This window comes from Pipistrellus hanaki, assembly GCF_964339955.1.
Source record: "Pipistrellus hanaki genome assembly, chromosome: 2".
Classification (NCBI taxonomy): Eukaryota; Metazoa; Chordata; class Mammalia; order Chiroptera; family Vespertilionidae; genus Pipistrellus; species Pipistrellus hanaki.
In genome coordinates, this window is record NC_140504.1 from 152,787,103 (window position 1) to 152,806,344 (window position 19,242).

The 19,242-nt window shown below is 36.6% G+C and overlaps 1 protein-coding gene across 11 annotated transcripts in view; it reads right to left on the minus strand.

Moving 5' to 3' along the window:
- LRRC7 (leucine rich repeat containing 7) overlaps positions 1 to 19,242 on the minus strand; it is a 475,871-nt gene that overhangs the window by 41,617 nt on the left and 415,012 nt on the right. For all 11 annotated transcript variants that reach the window (XM_084871851.1, XM_084871861.1, XM_084871862.1 and 8 more), the window contains one exon: positions 647 to 868. In XM_084871851.1, coding sequence (XP_084727977.1) covers positions 647 to 868 — 222 coding nt within the window. The remainder of the gene's footprint in view (positions 1 to 646; positions 869 to 19,242) is intronic.

Genomic DNA, 19,242 nt, shown 5'->3' on the forward strand with positions numbered 1-19,242 from the left:
TTTCTGGTTCTAAGGAAGAAAACAGGTCCTTATAATGGAAAAGCAAATTCTACTTTTAGATAGGTCAGAAGAAGAGCAGCATTTTTTATTTATTTATTTATTTATTTTTGTGCTACGTGACATTTATCAGTATCTTTTGGAGCATTTCAGAAATGTTTCCCTTCTAACTATTGTTTATAATGTTCTTCATAGAAAACTTTATCTCTGTACTATTCAACAATCAGAAGATAGGACTTTTAAAAAAACAATGTCACAAATAGAGAGGAATATACAGTTTATGTTTCACAGTCAATTTCACCAGAGGCCTTGGTAACCACACCTAGTCCTCTGAAGTTCTTTGTAAGATCCCAAAGCTGTGCTGTAGAGTTAAATTGGAGTGGGGAGTGGGGAGGGGAGGGTGTAGGATAAATCAGAAAAACTGTTTTGATCCATCAACTTTTCCTTATGTACAATGAGCATTTTCCCAACCATCCGTTCCTATAGGTTGGTGTCCTTAACCACTAAAAATAATGATAAAATAGTGTGCTGCACTCTACTCAACATGGTGACAGTGTTAATGTGTGCCACACTACATTAACGAGAGAAGACAAACCATAGATTCACTGGGATTTCCTGAACATACATCAATTGTGAAATCTCTTCTCACCTGCTCTGGATAGCCATCCATACTCCTTTGCCCTTTAGTTTGAATTAAGCACCGTCCAGGCTGAGGTCCCCGGGTGGCCTGTGAAGAGGGGATCTGAATAGGCAATGGCGACTGGAACTGCTGGATGGTCACTTTGTTTATATTTCCTTCATATGGCTGCTGCTCCCGGCTACGATGCTGAAGGCTTTGGGACCCCATCAAGGTCTGGATATGGCTGCCTGCCTGTGGAGAAGATAATCTGTCAGCTGAGGATTCGTGGTGTTGAAAGGATGTGATTAAAGTAGAAAACACGTACAGACATCTCTTTGGTAAAGTGGCATCATTTGGGCTTGCAGCCATGGTTGGAAAAGATAATGAAAAGACAGCAAGGGGCCGCCTACTATGGTTTGTGAAAATGTTAATATTGGAGCAAGGTTGCATTAAATTCATTTGCAGTCAGCTGGTGGTTTGCCAAAGTTTATTTTAACTCCTATTTTAAAATAAATGGAACAAAATTCAGTCCAAGGAAAAGAAGTCACTACTTAAAAATAAAGTCAAGTTCCATATGGCATTTGATTTTGAAATATACCAGGGAGAGAGATGTAATATATGGGACCTTTATGCCACAAGTGCTTAGTGAGATTGCTTACATGAGTATAGTCAATATTTATTTATTTCCTGCATTTTAAAATCAAGAGTATTTCTCAAAGAAAACTAAGAAATAAAAATTTGTGTTTTGACATTAAAAAAAAAAAGAAACCAACAGTATGGTTTTGGGCATCTTTAAGTTACATTAAAAAGTAATCATGAGATGAATTCCTGTGAGTATTGATAGATCTGTGGAGGCACTAGATCTGGAAGGGTCTTCAGAATGAGCTCTGTAAGGAGATCACCTCATGTTGAGCTTTCAGAGATTAGTCAGTACCTCTAATTGAAATGATAATATCTTAGTTCTTAAAGGCAGTTATGGAGGCCAGAGCGCATACTCACTCTGATCTCCCATCTTTGAATGATAAGGTGCGAATCTTTTCTCCTTTGCTCACTCCTATTTTCTCACCTTCTTTCTAACATCAGCTCCTTTAGTCATTCTACCTGATATATATATTTTTTTCTACCAAGCAATCAGATCTGTTTGTGAGCTGGTAACCTAGAATATGCCTTTTAATATCAGGTAGAGCTTAACATGGAAGTCTAACATGAGAAGTGAAAGCTTATCATAGATACTTTTAAGTATTAATATAGTGCTATGGTTGGTACTTCACTCATCATTATGGAAGGATCTGAGGGTTCACTTCACGAATTCATTTTCTTTCTTGTTGATCTTTTAAGGTGGGGGGTAATTTGGAACTCAAAAATGAATTTCACTTTAGAATTCATTAGCTAAGAGCTTGTGAATTTGCCTACCTAATCAAGATTTTGATGACTATAAAAAAGTCAGGTTGGAGAAATAAAAGAATAATTTTAAGCAAGTAGTCAATGAAAAGATTAATTTTAATTTCTAAGAGATATCAGGAAATGACATATCCTGGAAAATCATTTGAAGGAGATGAAAGGCATATTTCTTGATTCAAAACAAGAGGCAATTGAGTGAAGAAAATACTCAAAAGTTATTATTTGGCCATATGTAGAGCAAAGGAAATAACCACTTGATTATACTTTTTAGTTGTTTAACTGGTTGTATTGGTATCATGTATAGTTTTCTACATTAAAAAACAGCAAATATATTTAGTATGAGAATCTTGAGGAAAAAGATGCAGGACAAGAGTTTCAGGCTATTCCAGCACAGTGGAAAACAGAAATCCAGCACTTCCCAACACAATTAACCAGCGACCACAAAACCACAATGCCATCACAACTGAGATAACCATGTAAAGGGCAAATGTTATTTCTCGATGGAATCTATTCCCTTTTCAGCCATTCTAGAAGACTGAACACCCCTCTGGTCAAGTTTTTCCTCATTGCAAACTGAATCTCTCTTACCTCTGTGGAATTTCACATACTCTTGTTTGGGAGGAGAGAAAAGTCATGATAAACACAGTATTACACTGTGAGCTGCTAAGTCACTGGCGTGCTGAGTTAGAGAAAAAATATTTCCTGGAGTTTGTGGAGTGGGAGTATAGGCTGGCTAAGGCTGACTGACCTGGCTTCTGAACAGTCCATTGGTTTTATATTTATACCTGCTTCTCACCTCCACTGGCATAATATTCTTGGATCTTAGGTCAGTGCTTGAGTCAAGGGACACACAGGAAGTGATCACATAGATAAAACATTCTTAATACCCAGAAAAGCTTAGAGAAACGCAGCAAATAGCTAGAGTTCCAAAACACAAAATCTGCCTGAGAAAATAATGACTGATTAACAATCACTTCATTGATTAGAATATTCTGGTAATAGTCTATCCATGGGTGCAAAATTAATTCTATATATTATAGAACTGTAATAACCTTTAGATTTCTTTTTTTCTTTTTGGTTTATTTTTTTCCTTCTGATGGGACAGTTTGAGCTCAGAATTTTGTTTGGTTTGGAATTTGAGGGCAAGCACCATATCCTACTTCCATCTTTAATGTTTTTTTTTTTTTTAAATATATTTTATTGATTTTTCACAGAGAGGAAGGAAGAGGGACAGAGAGCTAGAAACATCGATGAGAGAAACATCGACCAGATGCCTCCTGCACACCCCCTACCCAGGATGTACCCGCAACCGATGTACATGCCCTTGACTGGAATCGAACCTGGGACCTTTCAGTCCGCAGATCGACGCTCTATCCACTAAGCCAAACCAGTTTTGGCCCTACTTCCATCTTTAATGACTGGCATTTAATAAATAATAGCTGTCATCCAAACACTAGGTGCCAAGCAATGTGCTAAAACTTACATGTATTATCTCCTTTCATCCTTGTAATAGCACTAGAGATAATAATTATTATCCAATTTTACTGAGGGAAAAACTAAGGCTTGGAGAGGTTAAGTAACTTTCCCAAGTCATCTGCCAACCAGTAAGCTGGCAGGGTCAGGATCTGAACAAAGGCTGTCTGACGATGACTATCATAGTGAATTGAAAAGGAGTCATGCAAAGGAACAGAAGGGTCAGGTTGTTGAGGATGAATATATTAAAATCTTTAGCAGCTCTTTAATTTGCCAAAGGGCCATTTCTACTTATGGACTTAGGTCTACCACCCATTTTAGATCTTATGTATGGGATTTAGAACTTTATAACTAAGCAAATAGGCTGATGCTCTGTGGCATTTAGCAATCTTTCTATGATCAGGAAGTGACAGAGCTCATGTTCTTCTATGGTTTGGCAAAATATAACATGGGCTTGGAGGAAACATCTGTAATGATTCTCTTTGCATCGGCAGCAATTCCCCCCCCCCCCCCCCCCCCCCAGTCTGCATATGCTACAGAGAATGGGAATGACAGCTATAGAAAGCAAGGAATTAACACTAAGTTTTGTGTGAGTGAAACAGGCATACAGGACACAAAATATCTAAAAGAACAATTACAGTGTGGAGGGACTGTGATGAGGAAGCTTTTCTGACTGGCACAAAGGCTTAAGAAAGGTAATAAGCGTGCTCACGGGGAAGTACAAAGGACTGATGAAAACGCAGAAAATGTCAGAGATGGCATTTACTCAGACAGAGGGGTTAGCTATGAGAACACTGACTCATAATGAAGGGGAGTTTGAACAAAAAAGGTTTCTGTAAAGCCTGTGCTACACATTTTGAATGATAAAAAGCAATAGAGAAGATCTGACATTTGTTTTGAATTTTCAAGGGGAGGTTGGAAAAATAACGTATTTAAGGAGAATAGTGATGGAATGCAGTGCTTTCAAGTTGACCTGAAAAAAACACTGTCAAAGTGTATGTTTACAGAGAAAAACTCCAATATCCATTGGACCCAAGGGAACATTACTGTCAACACCAAGGAAAAGAAATGTTGATTTTGCTACCTTTAAAGTGTTTGGGAGGTTTTGTATTGATATAAAAGAAATGACTTCCTCATGACAACAATAGTTTGGTTCACACCGTTTTCTTAGAAAAAAGTGTTAGACTGAGACGTGTATTACCCAGTTTGGTCATTTGTCTTACTACTTATCTTGACTCTTTAATCATTTTAGGGTTCCTTCCAAAAGTCAAACATAGCTTCAAAGGATGACAATATGCAACTGGACACCATCAACTTCTAAAATTACATCCAAAAGAGTTTTTAAAAAATGTTTGGGAGCAATTTCAACAACACAGAATCATCTATAAAGGATAATTCAAAGTAGTTGATCTCAAGATATCAGCAGCAGTCATTGGAATGAGTTAGTTTCAGTAATTTTGTAAAACAATAACAACAAAATGCCCTGTTCCTTTCTATCTACACCATGTATTCTATATGTTCTCCTTCTTAACATGCAGGTTAAGTTTTAAAAATTGAGGCAGTAGGACTTCTGCTTCTTGGTAGATTGAGTAGGCATACATTCCTCTATTCTTTCTCTGAAGAAAAATAAAAAATCCTGGACATTATATATAAAAAAAATATAAGAAAACTTTGGAAAGTAGACAGAACATAGCAGATCAGCTAGGGACCTACGAACCAAGTAAAAGCATAGTGGTGAATTCACTGAGTTCTATTTTTGTGTCTTATATCCCAGACTTGGAGCTGAAGAAGCAGGTAACCTGAAAATGCCTAAAGGTACAGATAAGAAAAGCCTCAGCAAAAGCCTACTCTGTCTAGCCAAAAGACCAGAATAAAGGGGCAGAAGACTTTGATAGTGAGCACCCTACTATATGTAGCCAGTGGGAAAGCACTGTAGTCCCACAAAGTCCAAGTGGGAATCCTAGACTTCTATCCTCATAAGGATGCAACAAGGCACACCGACACTCCTGCTGGGGTCCTATCAGGGAAGGCCACTGCATTTATCCCCTGCGGCCAGTAGGGAGCCCCTTCTCAACCCCCATGGTGTCACTGGAGAACACAAGGAGCATGGACTTACTCTCCCACACAGCAGTAATGAGGTGCCCTTCTACTTTCCCAGTAGGATGGTTACAGAGGCTACCTTCCTTGAGGTACCAGTGAAGGCCATCTGGGAACTTAGAACGTCAATTTCCACCTAGCAATAATAATATGATTTTTTTGTGTGCCTCAAATCAATAATTAAAATCCTATCTTGAGAGCCTAGAAAATGAGTAGCCAAATAAACCCCAAGCAAGCAGGAAAAAGGAAATAATAGTAGCAGAGATCAATGAAATTAAAAATGAGTAACAGAAAAAAATAAATGAAACAAAAAGCTGATTCTTTGGAAAGATCACTTCTAGCAAGATTGAATAAGAAAGAAAAAAGAAGACACAAATGAGCAAAATCAGGAATATTACTACAGATCCTGCAAACATCATAAGGGTAATAAAGTAATACTACAAATAACTCTACACATAGATTTGACAACTTACATGAAATAGGCCACTTGGAAAAGCACAAACTATGGTAACTCACCCTATATGAAATAGATAATTTGAAAAGCCCTGTAACCATCAAGATTAGAATATGCAATTTACAAATTCCCAAGGAAAGATATCTTCAGGTACAGATGGTTACACAGGAGAATTTTACCAAATATTTAAATAACAATTAACACCAATTCTACACTTTCTCTTCCAGATAATAGAAGAGGAGGAGGCACATCCACTTTATTTCATGAAGCCAGTAGTATTACTTCAATAACAACACCACACCATATAACGACAGTTAAAAAAAAGGAAGAAAGAAAACTATACAGCACTACCATATATGAATATAAATGCAAAAATCTTTAACAAAATGTTGGCAAATAAAATCTAGCAATATATAAACTCCATGCCCAAGTGGAGTTTATTCCAGTGATAAAAAGCATGTTGAATATTTGAAAATCAATGACTGCAGTGCACATGTTAATGGGCTGCAGAAGAAAAATTATGCGATCATATCAATGGAAGCAGAATATATTTGACAAAATTTAGCATCCATTTGTGATAAAAACTCAGAAATATAGAAATGGAGTAGAATTTACTCTATTTGATAAAGAACATCTACAAAAACATTAAAGTTAACTTAAAACTTATGTAAAAAAAAAAAGAATGCTTCTTCCGCAAGATCAAGAACAAGGCACATATGTCCACACTCACCACTATTATTCAGCAAAATGCTGGAAGGTCTAGTGAGTAGAATAAGGCAAGAGAAGGAAATAACAGGCATACAGATGGAGAGGAAGAAATTAAATGTCCTTATTTATAGGTTATGTTTTTGTTTGCATAGAAAATCCTAAAATAACCACTAAAAAAATTCAGCAAGGTTACAGGTGTATTTATGTATGTTAGCAATGAAATGCAGATACCAAAACTTAAATGCAATGCCATGCACAGTAACTCAAAAGTAAAATATTTAGATATAAAGCAAACAAAACTTGTACAAAATTTATATGCTGATAACTACACAATCCTGAAGAAAGATATATCAAACTCTTAATTGGAGAGACATATTTATGGGTTGGAAGACAACACAGTAAAGATGTCAATTCTTTCCAAATTTATATATAGGTTTAACAAATTCCTATCAAAACCCTAGTTGTATGTATTCTATATATAATCTATTCTAAACTTTATAAAGGGAACTCATATAACTTAACAAAAGGGAGATAAACAACCCATTAAAAAAATGGGCAACGGACCTAAATAGATACTTTTTGAAAGAGGACATAAGGAAGGCCAAGAGACATATGAAAACATGCTCAAAGTCACTAACATCTGAGAGATGCAAATTAAAATGACAATGCAGTTACTATCTCACACCTGTCAGAATGGCTATCATTAACAAATCAACAAATGACAGGTGCTGGAAAGAATGCAGATAAAAAGGAACCCTTGTGCAGTGCTTGTGGGAATGCAGACTGGTGCAGCCACTGGTGAGAACAGTATGGAGTTTCCTTGAAAAAACTAAAAATGGAACTCCCATTTGACCTAGTAATCCCACTTCTAGGAATATATCCCAAGAAACTGGAAACACCAATCTGCACCCCTATGTTCATAGCAGCACAATTTACCATAACTAAGATTTGGAAACAGCCTAAGTGCCCATCAACAGATAAGTGGATTAAAAAATTGTGGTACATCTACACAATGGAATACTACATTGTGGTTAAAAAAAAGGAATCCTTACCATTTGCAACAGTATGGATGGAACTGGAGAGCATTATGCTAAGTCAGGGGTCTTCAAACTACGGCCCGCGGGCCACATGCAGCCCCCAGGGGAGTCTGATCCTGCCCACCAGGTTTTTTGGGCAGCGAGCGCAGCCAAGGTGTTACAGTAGGGATTAGTAGTTCATATAGTCCGGCCCTCCAGCTCTCTGAGGGACCGTGATCTGGCCCCCACTTTAAAAAGTTTGAGGACCCCTGTGCTAAGTGAAATAAGCCAGTCAGAGAAAGATAAATATCACATTATCTCACTCATTTGTGAAATATAATGAACAACATAAACTGATGAACAAAAATAGATCCAGAGACAAAGAAGCATCAATCAGACCACCAAACCTCAGAGGGAAGGTAGGGGAGGGTGAGGGAAAGAAGGAGAGATCAACCAAAGGACTTATATGCATGCATATAAGCATAACCAATGGTCACAGACACCAGGGGGGTCAGGGCATGGGTGCGGGGTAATGAGCCGATAAGGACACATATGTAATACCTTAATCAATAAAGAAAAAAATTTATCTTTCACTTTCAAATAAAGATAATCATAATCATAAAAAAGTCAATGAAACTGGAATAGCTAACACAATTTTGAAAAAGAAGAATCAAGTAAGAAGAATCAGACTGATTTCAAGATCATTATATGTGATATTGGCAGAGGGACAGACATACAGATAAATGGAATGAATCAGAGGACCCATAAATAGACCTACAAGAAATGAATTTTGGCAAAGGTGCAAAAGCAATTCAATGGATGAAAAAGAGCCTTTTCAACAAATGGTTCTGGCACAATTGGGCATTCATAGGCAATATAAATGAACTGTGACCTATGTCTCACATCTTCCATAAAAACTAACTCAGATTAGATCATAGATTTAAATGTAAAATGTTAGGAGGACAAAACAGCAAGCTATAAAGTTTGAAAAAATATTAGCAAAATATTTGACGAAGGACAATATCTAGAATATATTTTAAAAATAACCTCTCAAAACTCGACAGTAAGAGATTAAGCAATTCATTTAGAATAATGGTCAAAAGACACAAAGATATATCTCACCGAAGAGAATATACAGATGGCAGCAAATAAGCATATGAAAAGATGTCCAATATTGTTAGCTATTAGAGAATTTCAAATTAAAACCCCAATGAGATATTACTACCCACTTATCAGAATGACTAAAAGCAAACATAGAGACAACAGCAAATGCTGAAAATGATGAGAAACTGGATCACTCATAGTCTGCTGCAGGAAATGCAAAATGGTAGAGCGACTTTGGAAAAATATTTCACAATTGCTTAAAAAAACAAACAAACAAACAAACATTAAACATGCAGCCCTAGCTGGTTTGGCTCAGCGGATGGAGCATTGGCCTACATTTGATTCTGGTCAAGGCCACATGCCTGGGTTGTGGGCGCAATTCCCAGTAGGGGGCGTGCAGGGGGTAGCCAATCAATGACTCATCATTGATGTTTCTATCTCTCCCTCTCCCTTCCTCTATGAAATCAATAAAAATATATTAAAAAAACAAAAATAAGATAAAACAACAGCAACAAAACAACAAATACCATATGATCCAGCAATTACATTCCTGGGCATTTAAGAGACTTAGTAAGACTTAAGTTCATGCAAAAATATGTCTATGAGTGTTTAGAGAAAGTTTCTTCATAATAGCCCCAAACTAGAAATCTAGGTTTCCTTCAATGGGTGAGTGGTTAAAAAAGTTTTGATACTTCCATACCTTGGAATACTGACTAGCAACAAAGAGGAAGAAACTGTGGATATACATAACAACCTGAGTGACTCTGCAGGGAAGTATACTGAGTTAAAAAAAGCCAATCCCAAAGGTTACTGTATGATTCTGTGTAATTTTATTTGCATGACATTCTCAAAATGACTAAATTATAGGAGTGAAGTGTTATAGAAATGCTGAGAGTTAATTAAAACGTTTAGTAGAGCAGTACAGATAACAGTCTTCGGAGTCAGATGAACCTGGGTTTTATACTTTGCTCTGTCATTTTTTAGTTATGCAATCTTTTGCAAGTTACCTAAGTGCTTTGCTTATCATGTGAAAACTGTATATAATAGTAAGTGCTTCACAGAATATTATGAGGGTTAACAATGATAACGTAATGCATTCAGCCTATTGCTGGTACACAGTAAGTACTCAATAATGGCAACGTGACCCGCTTAGGAAAGGTCTGAGTGTCCTTTGGCCATAGCAATAAGCAATCATCAATTAGAACTTGTTTTAAACTTGCAATTAGTTAATGGCAGCTTGCTCTGGAAACTGCACTGGAAAGTTAGGCAATTAGCAACAGTCTCACTCAAGTAACCATGTTTCCCTAGTTCAAGGTCAACAAACCCCTAAATATTCCAACTTCTGAAAATCCACCAATACCTGAACTCCATGCTTCCCCTAAACGCTGTCTTACTCAGAGAGAGTATGCCTTACAAGTTATTTGTTAGCAAAGCTGTAAATTATAGATGCCCCCCCCCCCCGCCGCCCCCAGATTTGGGGAAGTAGCCTTTTTTTAATAGAGGACGATAGAATATACGAAATTTTCTAAAACTATTCTGCCATCGGTAGCGATGATACTACTTACTCTTCACTAATAAGGCTAATATTTTAGGTTGCCATGATTCAACTTCATTCCCCTCCTACACACCTCCTTCCCCATCATTGCGTATATTTCAAGGCAACTGTCCAAGTGAAGAGTATAGCCTGTTCATGTATAAATACTCAAATTCATGACCTTGGTCTCATTAACAACCTGCTATTAGAAACAAAGCCAGATAAAGATTTTTGCTTGTCTCTAATTTACACATTTTAATCACAAATAATACAGATTACTAGTATAGTAGCTATCATTATTTGAACACTTATATGCTAGGTACTGTGATAAGTGTCTAACATCATGATCTTCCTTTGCAGAGCCACTCTACAAGGTGCACACCATTGTCTTCCCAGAAGAGGGAACTGAACAGGGAAGTTTAAGGTGCTCAAGGGCCATGAAATGCAAAGTTTTAAGGCTCACTGTTTCTCCTGCACTGTTGCTTAAAAGAAAGAAAAAGTGAGATCTTAAGAAATGATAAATACATTGAGATAATGTCTCCCCTCCCCCCCACCTCACTGCAGCTTGGTGCATAGTTTAGTTTTTGTGTATCAATGTAATTGTCATTTTGTGGGGCTTGCTTTGATATTCAGTGCAGTTTTATCACTTTCACAAGTGATTTTGGGGACAGAACTTAGGTTATTTTTGTGGAAAATGGAAACTATCAAACAGAAAGAGGCAAAGGGGCAGTGGAAATACAAATATATTTTTTCCAGTAGGAATCTTACAGATAAAATCAGGAGGTGGATGAGCTAAATTATTGAGGGACCAAATTAACAAAAGGAACTAAATTCAATATGATATAAGGATCTATAGGCAGGCTCCTGACTTTATTCCTTTTGAGATTCATAAAGCTAAATAAAGAACCTGTAAATATTTGAAAGAAAATGAAGGCATTTAAAACAAGCCCATTTAGGAATATCTAAGATATTTGATTTGTGTAGGTCACAAAGGAAAAGTTGAAGAGGACTTAAAAATTCTTTTTAAGTATATGACTGGTATCAAGGTTTCTCTCTCTCTCTCTCTCTCTCTCTCTCTCTCTCTCTCTCTTGAATGAAGAAACAATACCAAATTGTGGCAAAACGTGCTAGCCAAATGAATTCCTGATATTGAGGGTTATTACTATTGCAACAGGTTTATGCTATAATTTTTCTGATTTTTTCAGTAGTAGTTTTCTGATTTTTTTTTTGGTTGGGTGGGGTATACTATATTAGTGGTATAACACAATGGTTAGACTATGCTATGATATCAATCTTCATTCCTCAATTCCTTGCCTCTATCTTTTTGTCCCATGGGGATGTTGTGAAGATATGAGAGTGCATATGTGAAGCATCTTTCCCATGTTAAATACGTACTGTAGATATTGTTTTATGACTGTGATGACCACATGATTAAGCTTATTTTTTTTCCTTCTCATTTTATTTATACTTAGTTAGGGCAATTTTGATGCCAAAAGGTCTCTGTTCTCCCATTTAGGCACTAGAGGACAGACTTGAATTAATACAGGGCAGAGAGCTCTGAGGTCTGGAAGGGCAGGGTAGAAAGGTGTTCTTTCTCCTGCTGTGGGAATTTGGTGACATTGCATTCTCTTGGTATAGTGCAGTATTTGGGAGGGAGGGAACATTCAAAATATTCACTGATCTTAAATTTTTAAGAGTCTAATACTGATGTGCCTCAAATGACAGGTAAAAAGATGAGGCAATAGGGCGTTCCCCTTCAGAGCATATATATGCCTTAGGATGGCAGCTGGCTGATATGTGCAGGCAGTTATTTCTGGCTTATGGTATTTCTATAAGCACATTCTTCTATGGTTAAATGTCAACTTATAAAGCATAGCCACATAATCAGAAATTATTAAATAAAAGGAAAAAAAAGGAATATTCATAATAGCAAAAATAATTAGATTAGAGTGAAGTCTATACTTTTCAATCTAAAATTTGTTTTGTGATGATGCTGATTTTTTGCATTCTTAAAATAAAAGTTGTTAACCATAACAATAAAAGCGTTACAATGATTTCTTTCACCCATAAGATTTCTTAGAACCACAGGTAGTAGATTAAGTGGTAAAAATCAAGCGAAAGAAATGAAATCTTATCATTTTGACAGGCTCTATTTGGCAACAATCCTTGATCATCTGCCAGTTGTCATGTCGTTTAGATCTTCAAATTATATACTCAGTCATGGACATTTTTATTGCATTGGACTAGTTCTTCTTTTCCCCCTCCTGTTAGATTTCTTCCAAAATGAAGACAGTATAAATGTGATTGAATTCTTTCAATTTACTGAAGTAGAATAGTTTTAAGGAACACCTCTGTCAAGAATTGATGGAAGTAGTTTTAACCTGTCATTCTTCCTATTGCTTTAGTCTATGACAAGTTTTTATGCTACCTCTGACTTAATAGCCATTTGATAGACACTGCTTATGCTTTTATTAAGGAAATGCTTTCGAGCCAGTCTTGATGAGAACCATCTCCTGATTTTATGACAGCGAAGCCCTTCACTACCGGAGATAGCTGTACTGTTATCCTGGTATTAGAAGATAAGGGGAAGTGCTCTGTTAGTTAAAGAATTAATGTTGTATTAAGCAGAAAATTTAATTAAAAAGTGGCTGTAAAAATAAACAATATTTTATTCAGTTGTCACTTTAGCTTTATGTTAGAGAAGAATTTTTCCATTTGTATTTTCACAACTTCCTACCTGCATTATTTTTGAGAACAAATCTAGTTACATAATAAAACAGAGTAAGTTTAAAAGCACTTATGACTTAAGTAATACTAAAATAATCAGCTTAAAAATGCATTATCCCAGCTATTCAGATTAATGAAATAAATATTTGAAATGCATCATTAAATAGAGGAAATGATTTTATTGATTTCTTCAAATCCTTCTTCAGCTATTACTAAGAACATGTAACTAACTCTGAAGGGTCCCATTTTCATAAAATTTTTGACTTTGTACAGGCCATGTACTCTCCTTTGGCAATTAATTTTTTGTTTAACAAGCAAGTCTTTATATATATATATATATATCCTCCTCCATTTATATCAACAATTTGCAATTATGGGAGGCATTGAATCTAATTGGATGTATTCTTATTTCTTTAGTATAGCAACAGGTATGGCTGCAATGACTTATTGAAAAAAGTAATATGATAATCAATCAATAAACTATGTTTTAATTAATCTGAATGACAGTTTCGGATACTGGTAACATAAAATGGGGATAACCTGAAATTCTTAAGACTAGATTTGAGATCTTAGCTTATTAATTCCTATAATAATTCTCTGGGTGATTCCACATATTTTAACTTGAACAACCACAAACAATAACTGCAATTTATTCCATAAAGACAGTGGTGAGGCTATTCTAGTAGAGACAGAATTGTATATTTGTTAGCAAGGGGAAACTAGTGGATATCTTCATTTAATCACCAAATATAAGCACTAGAAATTTCAAAGAGCCTCCTATCAGTGTTTGGTAGATGCTCAACAATGCATCAATAATTGATTCTCAACACATAGGTCACATAAAGTATAATTTTCACCCACCTACTTCTCCTACTCCCAAACACTCCTAACCTGCAGGGATATTAATGATGGTGGTATGTTTTCACCCCCCAGGAAGCTGGTGGGATTGGAATTGTTGCTTAAAACTCCCTTTTTCAACCTAATAGAAAATTAAGGATTTACTTAACAATTCACATAAATAATTTTTGGACGCTTCCAAGGAAAGTAGAGTTGCATTGGTGTAGATCTAGATTCTAGAATGTCATTTTTGAAGACCTGCAAGGTCTTTGTTTTTTTAGCACATTTACGGTTCTCCCACTGTTCCACCCTTTTTAAAACTTAAGCCTCCTGAAAAAAGTAGCTTTTGGTCAAGAGAAAAACCGCAGATATTTGTGTAAAAAATATCTCTCTGGGGGCAATGGATTATGCTAATATATACATATATATAATAAAAATCTATAATTGTATGACTTCATCAATCTGCTCTTCCACGAACTCAATTCTTGGATTTTGGTCAGAACTCACTGACTGCAGATACATTTGGCTACTATTTCTTCCTGAAGCTCTGCATCCTCAGGGGACATGTCAGTACCATGGGTTATCAATGCAGCCTTTCTGTTGTTCAGTGCAAAGTGCTGAGTGACATGTGTGTGTGTGTGTGTGTGTGTGTGTCTGTGTGTCTGTGTGTCTGTGTGTGTGTAGGGGAGAGAGAAGGGTGACAGGAAAAGAATGACAGAATTAATAAGAAGACTATCAACCTGCCCACTAACACAGAAAGATCTCTTTTCCTAATTTTTAGAAAAATATTTGAGTTCAAATAATTCCATATACAGGATCCCTATCTGTTTCTGAGTTTCAGTGATGGCCCAGAAACTCAGAAAGAAAACTCAAACAGATAGGAAAACTCAAAAGGAAAATTCACTCTAACCAGTGCAAAATGTGCTCTTATCAGAGGTGAAAAATGAGGCGGAGGGAAGAAAGTTAGAAAAGAGGGAGACTGGATTGTGCTTCGCATCCCTCACGGTGATAGAAAGGATGGTTCTCACTTGCTTAAGGACTGGTGAAAGCAAGGCCTTCCTCCTGGGGGTTCTTTGGTAATAATGCATTTTGCTTTGGGAGGAAAGGAATACAAAGCCTCAGGCCAAAGTTAACTACCTGACGTATTGCATTCTGTACAAAGGAGAGTTTGTGGCACTGGAAATCACTAAAGTTTCAGAATAATGTTTTAACTCAATTTTACTTTAAATTATAACAGATATTCTTGACTTTCATGTTTTTGATGGAAATAAGAAATATTTCCACTACCCTGTCTTATCTTTTACATGTACGGTTTACTCAGTTGATTTTCATTTCTGCTTCTTCCATATCTTGACTTGCTCAATTTTAGCCTCAATATTTACTCTACTTTCTGACATCCTGATGCTCTTCAGTATTTAAACCTTCTCCTCTCATATCTATTCCAGAATTTCTTGTATTTTTTTATGAAAGACAGCTACCATCACCCTTCTCTCCACTCTTGGCATAAGGGATTCCAACAGCACAATTGCCCAGTTTGAGTTAAGTTACAAAAGCTAAGCATTGTAGCTATATCATTTCAGTTCCAACGACAGTATTGATACAGTAGTTTGTTTTTAATGGTAAGAGGTATTGGGAAAACTATTTTTCTAAGATTAAAACTTGATTATAATTTAGATAAAATTTTATAGTATAACAATAAAATGTTTTTATTTAAATTACTAACTGTATAGGTTGATTTTTTAATGTAGTACTAAGCATTTACACACACACACACACACACACACACACACACATATATATATATATATATATAGTTATATATAGTTATATATATATATAATTAGCCTCATCCCTCTTATATAAAAATTTTCATTTAAAAATGGCATCATTTTAGCCCTAATTGGTTTGGCTTAATGAATAGAGCATCAGCCTGCGGACTGAAAGGTCCCAGGTTCGATTCCGGTCAAGGGCATGTACCTTGGTTTCGGGCACACCCCCATTAGGGGACGTGCAGAAGGCCGCTGACCGATGTTTCTCTCTTATCGATGTTTCTAACTCTCTATCCCTCTCCCTTCCTCTCTGTAAAAAAATCAATAAAATATATTTTAAAAAAAATGGCATCAGCTTATTCTTACTCTCTGAGAAATTCTGTGATAGACGGACTTATTTTCAAGTGAAAAATCAATTCCAGAAGGAATTTGATTCAGTTGTTTTAAAAACAGAATTGATGACTTAGTCATAGGATCAATAACATAACATAACATAACATAACATAACAACATAACGACATCTTAAGACTTTCAAAAGAGATTTTAGGCCTTATCTTCCTAAATATGTACAAAAAGAAAGTAAAATGCATTATATTAAGAAATATGATGAATGCCAAAATTAAAATGAAGAAATAAATATTTCTTCCTAGAAACTTAAAAATTTATTTGTATTTATTTTATTTCATTTTATTTTTCCCATTATCACTTATGCCCTCTATACCCTCTTTCCACCATCACCCACCCGCTTCCCCTGCAATCATCACTATTTAAAATTTTTTTTCTTAATATGGTCTGAAAAAGCTCTTTGGGAGCCTGTGAAAGAAAGAATAAAAAGAAAATAAAAGTGACTAAAAAAACATTAGAGATGAGGAGCAACTGGCAATTCTGAAGCACTTAATGGTGAGCTGGCATTGGAGATGTGAGAAAATCATGGGCAAATTCACCTAAGGAACCAGTTGATGAGCCAAGACTAAATTAGCTATATGTTTAATATTTTCTCCTCAACTATATCCCTCCTGATGCTGACCCTTGATGCCCAACTTTATTATTCTAACTGCCAAGTCATTAGGCACTTAACCTAGAATATAAGCCACTTGGGGAGAGAAGAGTCATGCTAAAGAGACAATGCTGATGAACAAAATGAATTGACTGGCAGAATAAGATCCAAAGCATGGAGGCATGGAATAGACTGACATAACTTGATATGAGGATGCGGGGACGATAAGAGAGAAACCAAAGAACTTATCCTATATAATAAAAGCCTAATATGCTAAGTGTCCAGTTTTCCATTCAACCAATCAAAGCATAATATGCTAATGATATGCTAAGGCCACTCAACAGCTTGCTATGACATGCACTGACCACCAGAGGGCAGATGCTCTGACTGGTAGGTTAGTTTGCTGCTGGGGTCCGGCCGATCAGGACTGAGTGAGATGGGCTGGATATGCCCTGGAGCCCTCTCATGGTTCCTCCCTGGTTGGCCAACCTCCCTCATCCCTCCCAGCCCCAATCGTGCGCTGATGGGGTCGCTTGGCCTCCTGCAAATCTTGCAATCCAGGACTCCTCGGGGGATGTCAGAGAGCTGGTTTCTGCCCGATCCCACAGGCCAGGCTGAGGGACCTCAGTGGTGCATGAATTCATGCATTGGGCCTCTAGTATACTTATATGCATGGTCAGTGAACATGGGCAACAGGGTGCTGAAGACTTGGGGGGGCATACTTAAGGGGTGAGAGAAATGGGTAAGAGGGGGAAATGGGAGACATCTGTAATACTATTAACAATAGAAATATATATTAAAAAAGAGAAATAATGCAGAAAGATACCTTTGAAAGTCCACTCTCTACATATTAAAGAATTTTCAGTGTTAACACCGCTAGAATTTTAAAGTCTCTTAGGGAAATATATATATTTTTTCATTTGTTTGAATATGTCACTTTAGCCTTTTTGCTGCAATGGTTTTCTACTCCAACATTTTAACATTATCCTTCAATTTTTAATCTCCTCAGAGATATTTAACCTATTTAAGACTCTCAACACTTTTAAAAGAGTTTGTCATTTTAGAATTAGGGAAAAACAGCCTTGTCACTCCTGTGGAGGATTCTAACAAATCTGACTTTAAAATGAAAATTGTTTCCAATTGCATTTTATACTATGACCTTCATTCTCTTTTCTGTTACATATAGGAGAATAATCTAAAATTTTTAGTCACCCCTGTGAGCTATCTATATTATTGATTTCAGAGAGGATGGGAGAGAGAGAGAGAGATAGAAACATCAATGATGAGAGAGAATCATTGATTGCCTGCCTCCTGCAAGTCCCCTACTGGGGATCAAGTCTGCAACCCCAGCATGTGCCCTTGACTGGAATCAAATCTGGGACCCTTCACTCTGCAGGCTGAAGCTCTATCCACTGAGCCAAACTGGCTAGGACACCTAAACTCTTAATTCTCTACATGAGGAAACCTAAACTCAGTCTTTCATTTCTTTTTAAATGTATTTTTATTGATTTCAGAGAGAACAAGAGAGGGAGAGAGAGAATCAATGATGAGAGAGAATCACCAATTGGCTGCCTTTTGCACATCCTGAACTGGGGACTGAACTTACAACCTGGGCATGTGCCCTGACTGGGAATCAAACCGTGAGCTCCTGGTTCATAGGTCAATGCTCAACCACTGAGCCAAGCCAGCAGGCTAAACTCAATCTTTTCTTTAATAAAGTGGATAAAAATAATACTGCTTACCTCATATGATGGTTGTGAGTATTAGAAGAAATGCAACCATATAGCACAATGCCTGGCAGAGAGTAATATTTAATAATACATGGTACATAATAATTCTTACCATGGTGACTATGGCATAATCCAATAGACTGCAGTAGTGAAGGCAGTGAGGTGATAGGACTCTAAAATACAAATACTCCTGAAAACATTGTAGTTATCTGCCACTGCAAGGCTGTAATAGCAATTCTTAGAGTGCTCAAGTATAGTCCTGCCTTGAAGTCAGGGGGAGATTTACATAGCTGTGACATGTTCTTCAAGCAATGATTCCCAGATATTTTTTTAATTAATAGAAATCAGATTTTAAAATTTTGGAGATTGGTACAACATGAAAACTACCATCTTCTATTACACCATTAACCCCCCCCCCCCCTCCACACACACACAAGTCAGCATGTAACAACCTCAACATTTTGCCATAGATTAGCTACTATGGTACATGGGCCTGTGACAGATACAGGAACAAAAAAAAAATTATTTCTGATAGATAAATACTTTTCATCCAATTGTTTTATGTATCTCAGTCTCTGAATCTTCAGTTTGGAGAGTACCTACATTTGTTCTGCTGTGGTACTTGGAGAACCACTAGTCAGAGCCATGAGTATTACCAATGTTATAATAGTTCAAACAACGAGCTGCGATGGCCAGAGCAGAGACCCACAAGTTCAACCAAAGCCTTTTGAAAAGGGATTTCCCACGAATCTCTGCGATGTTACAGCAGTTCTGATCAC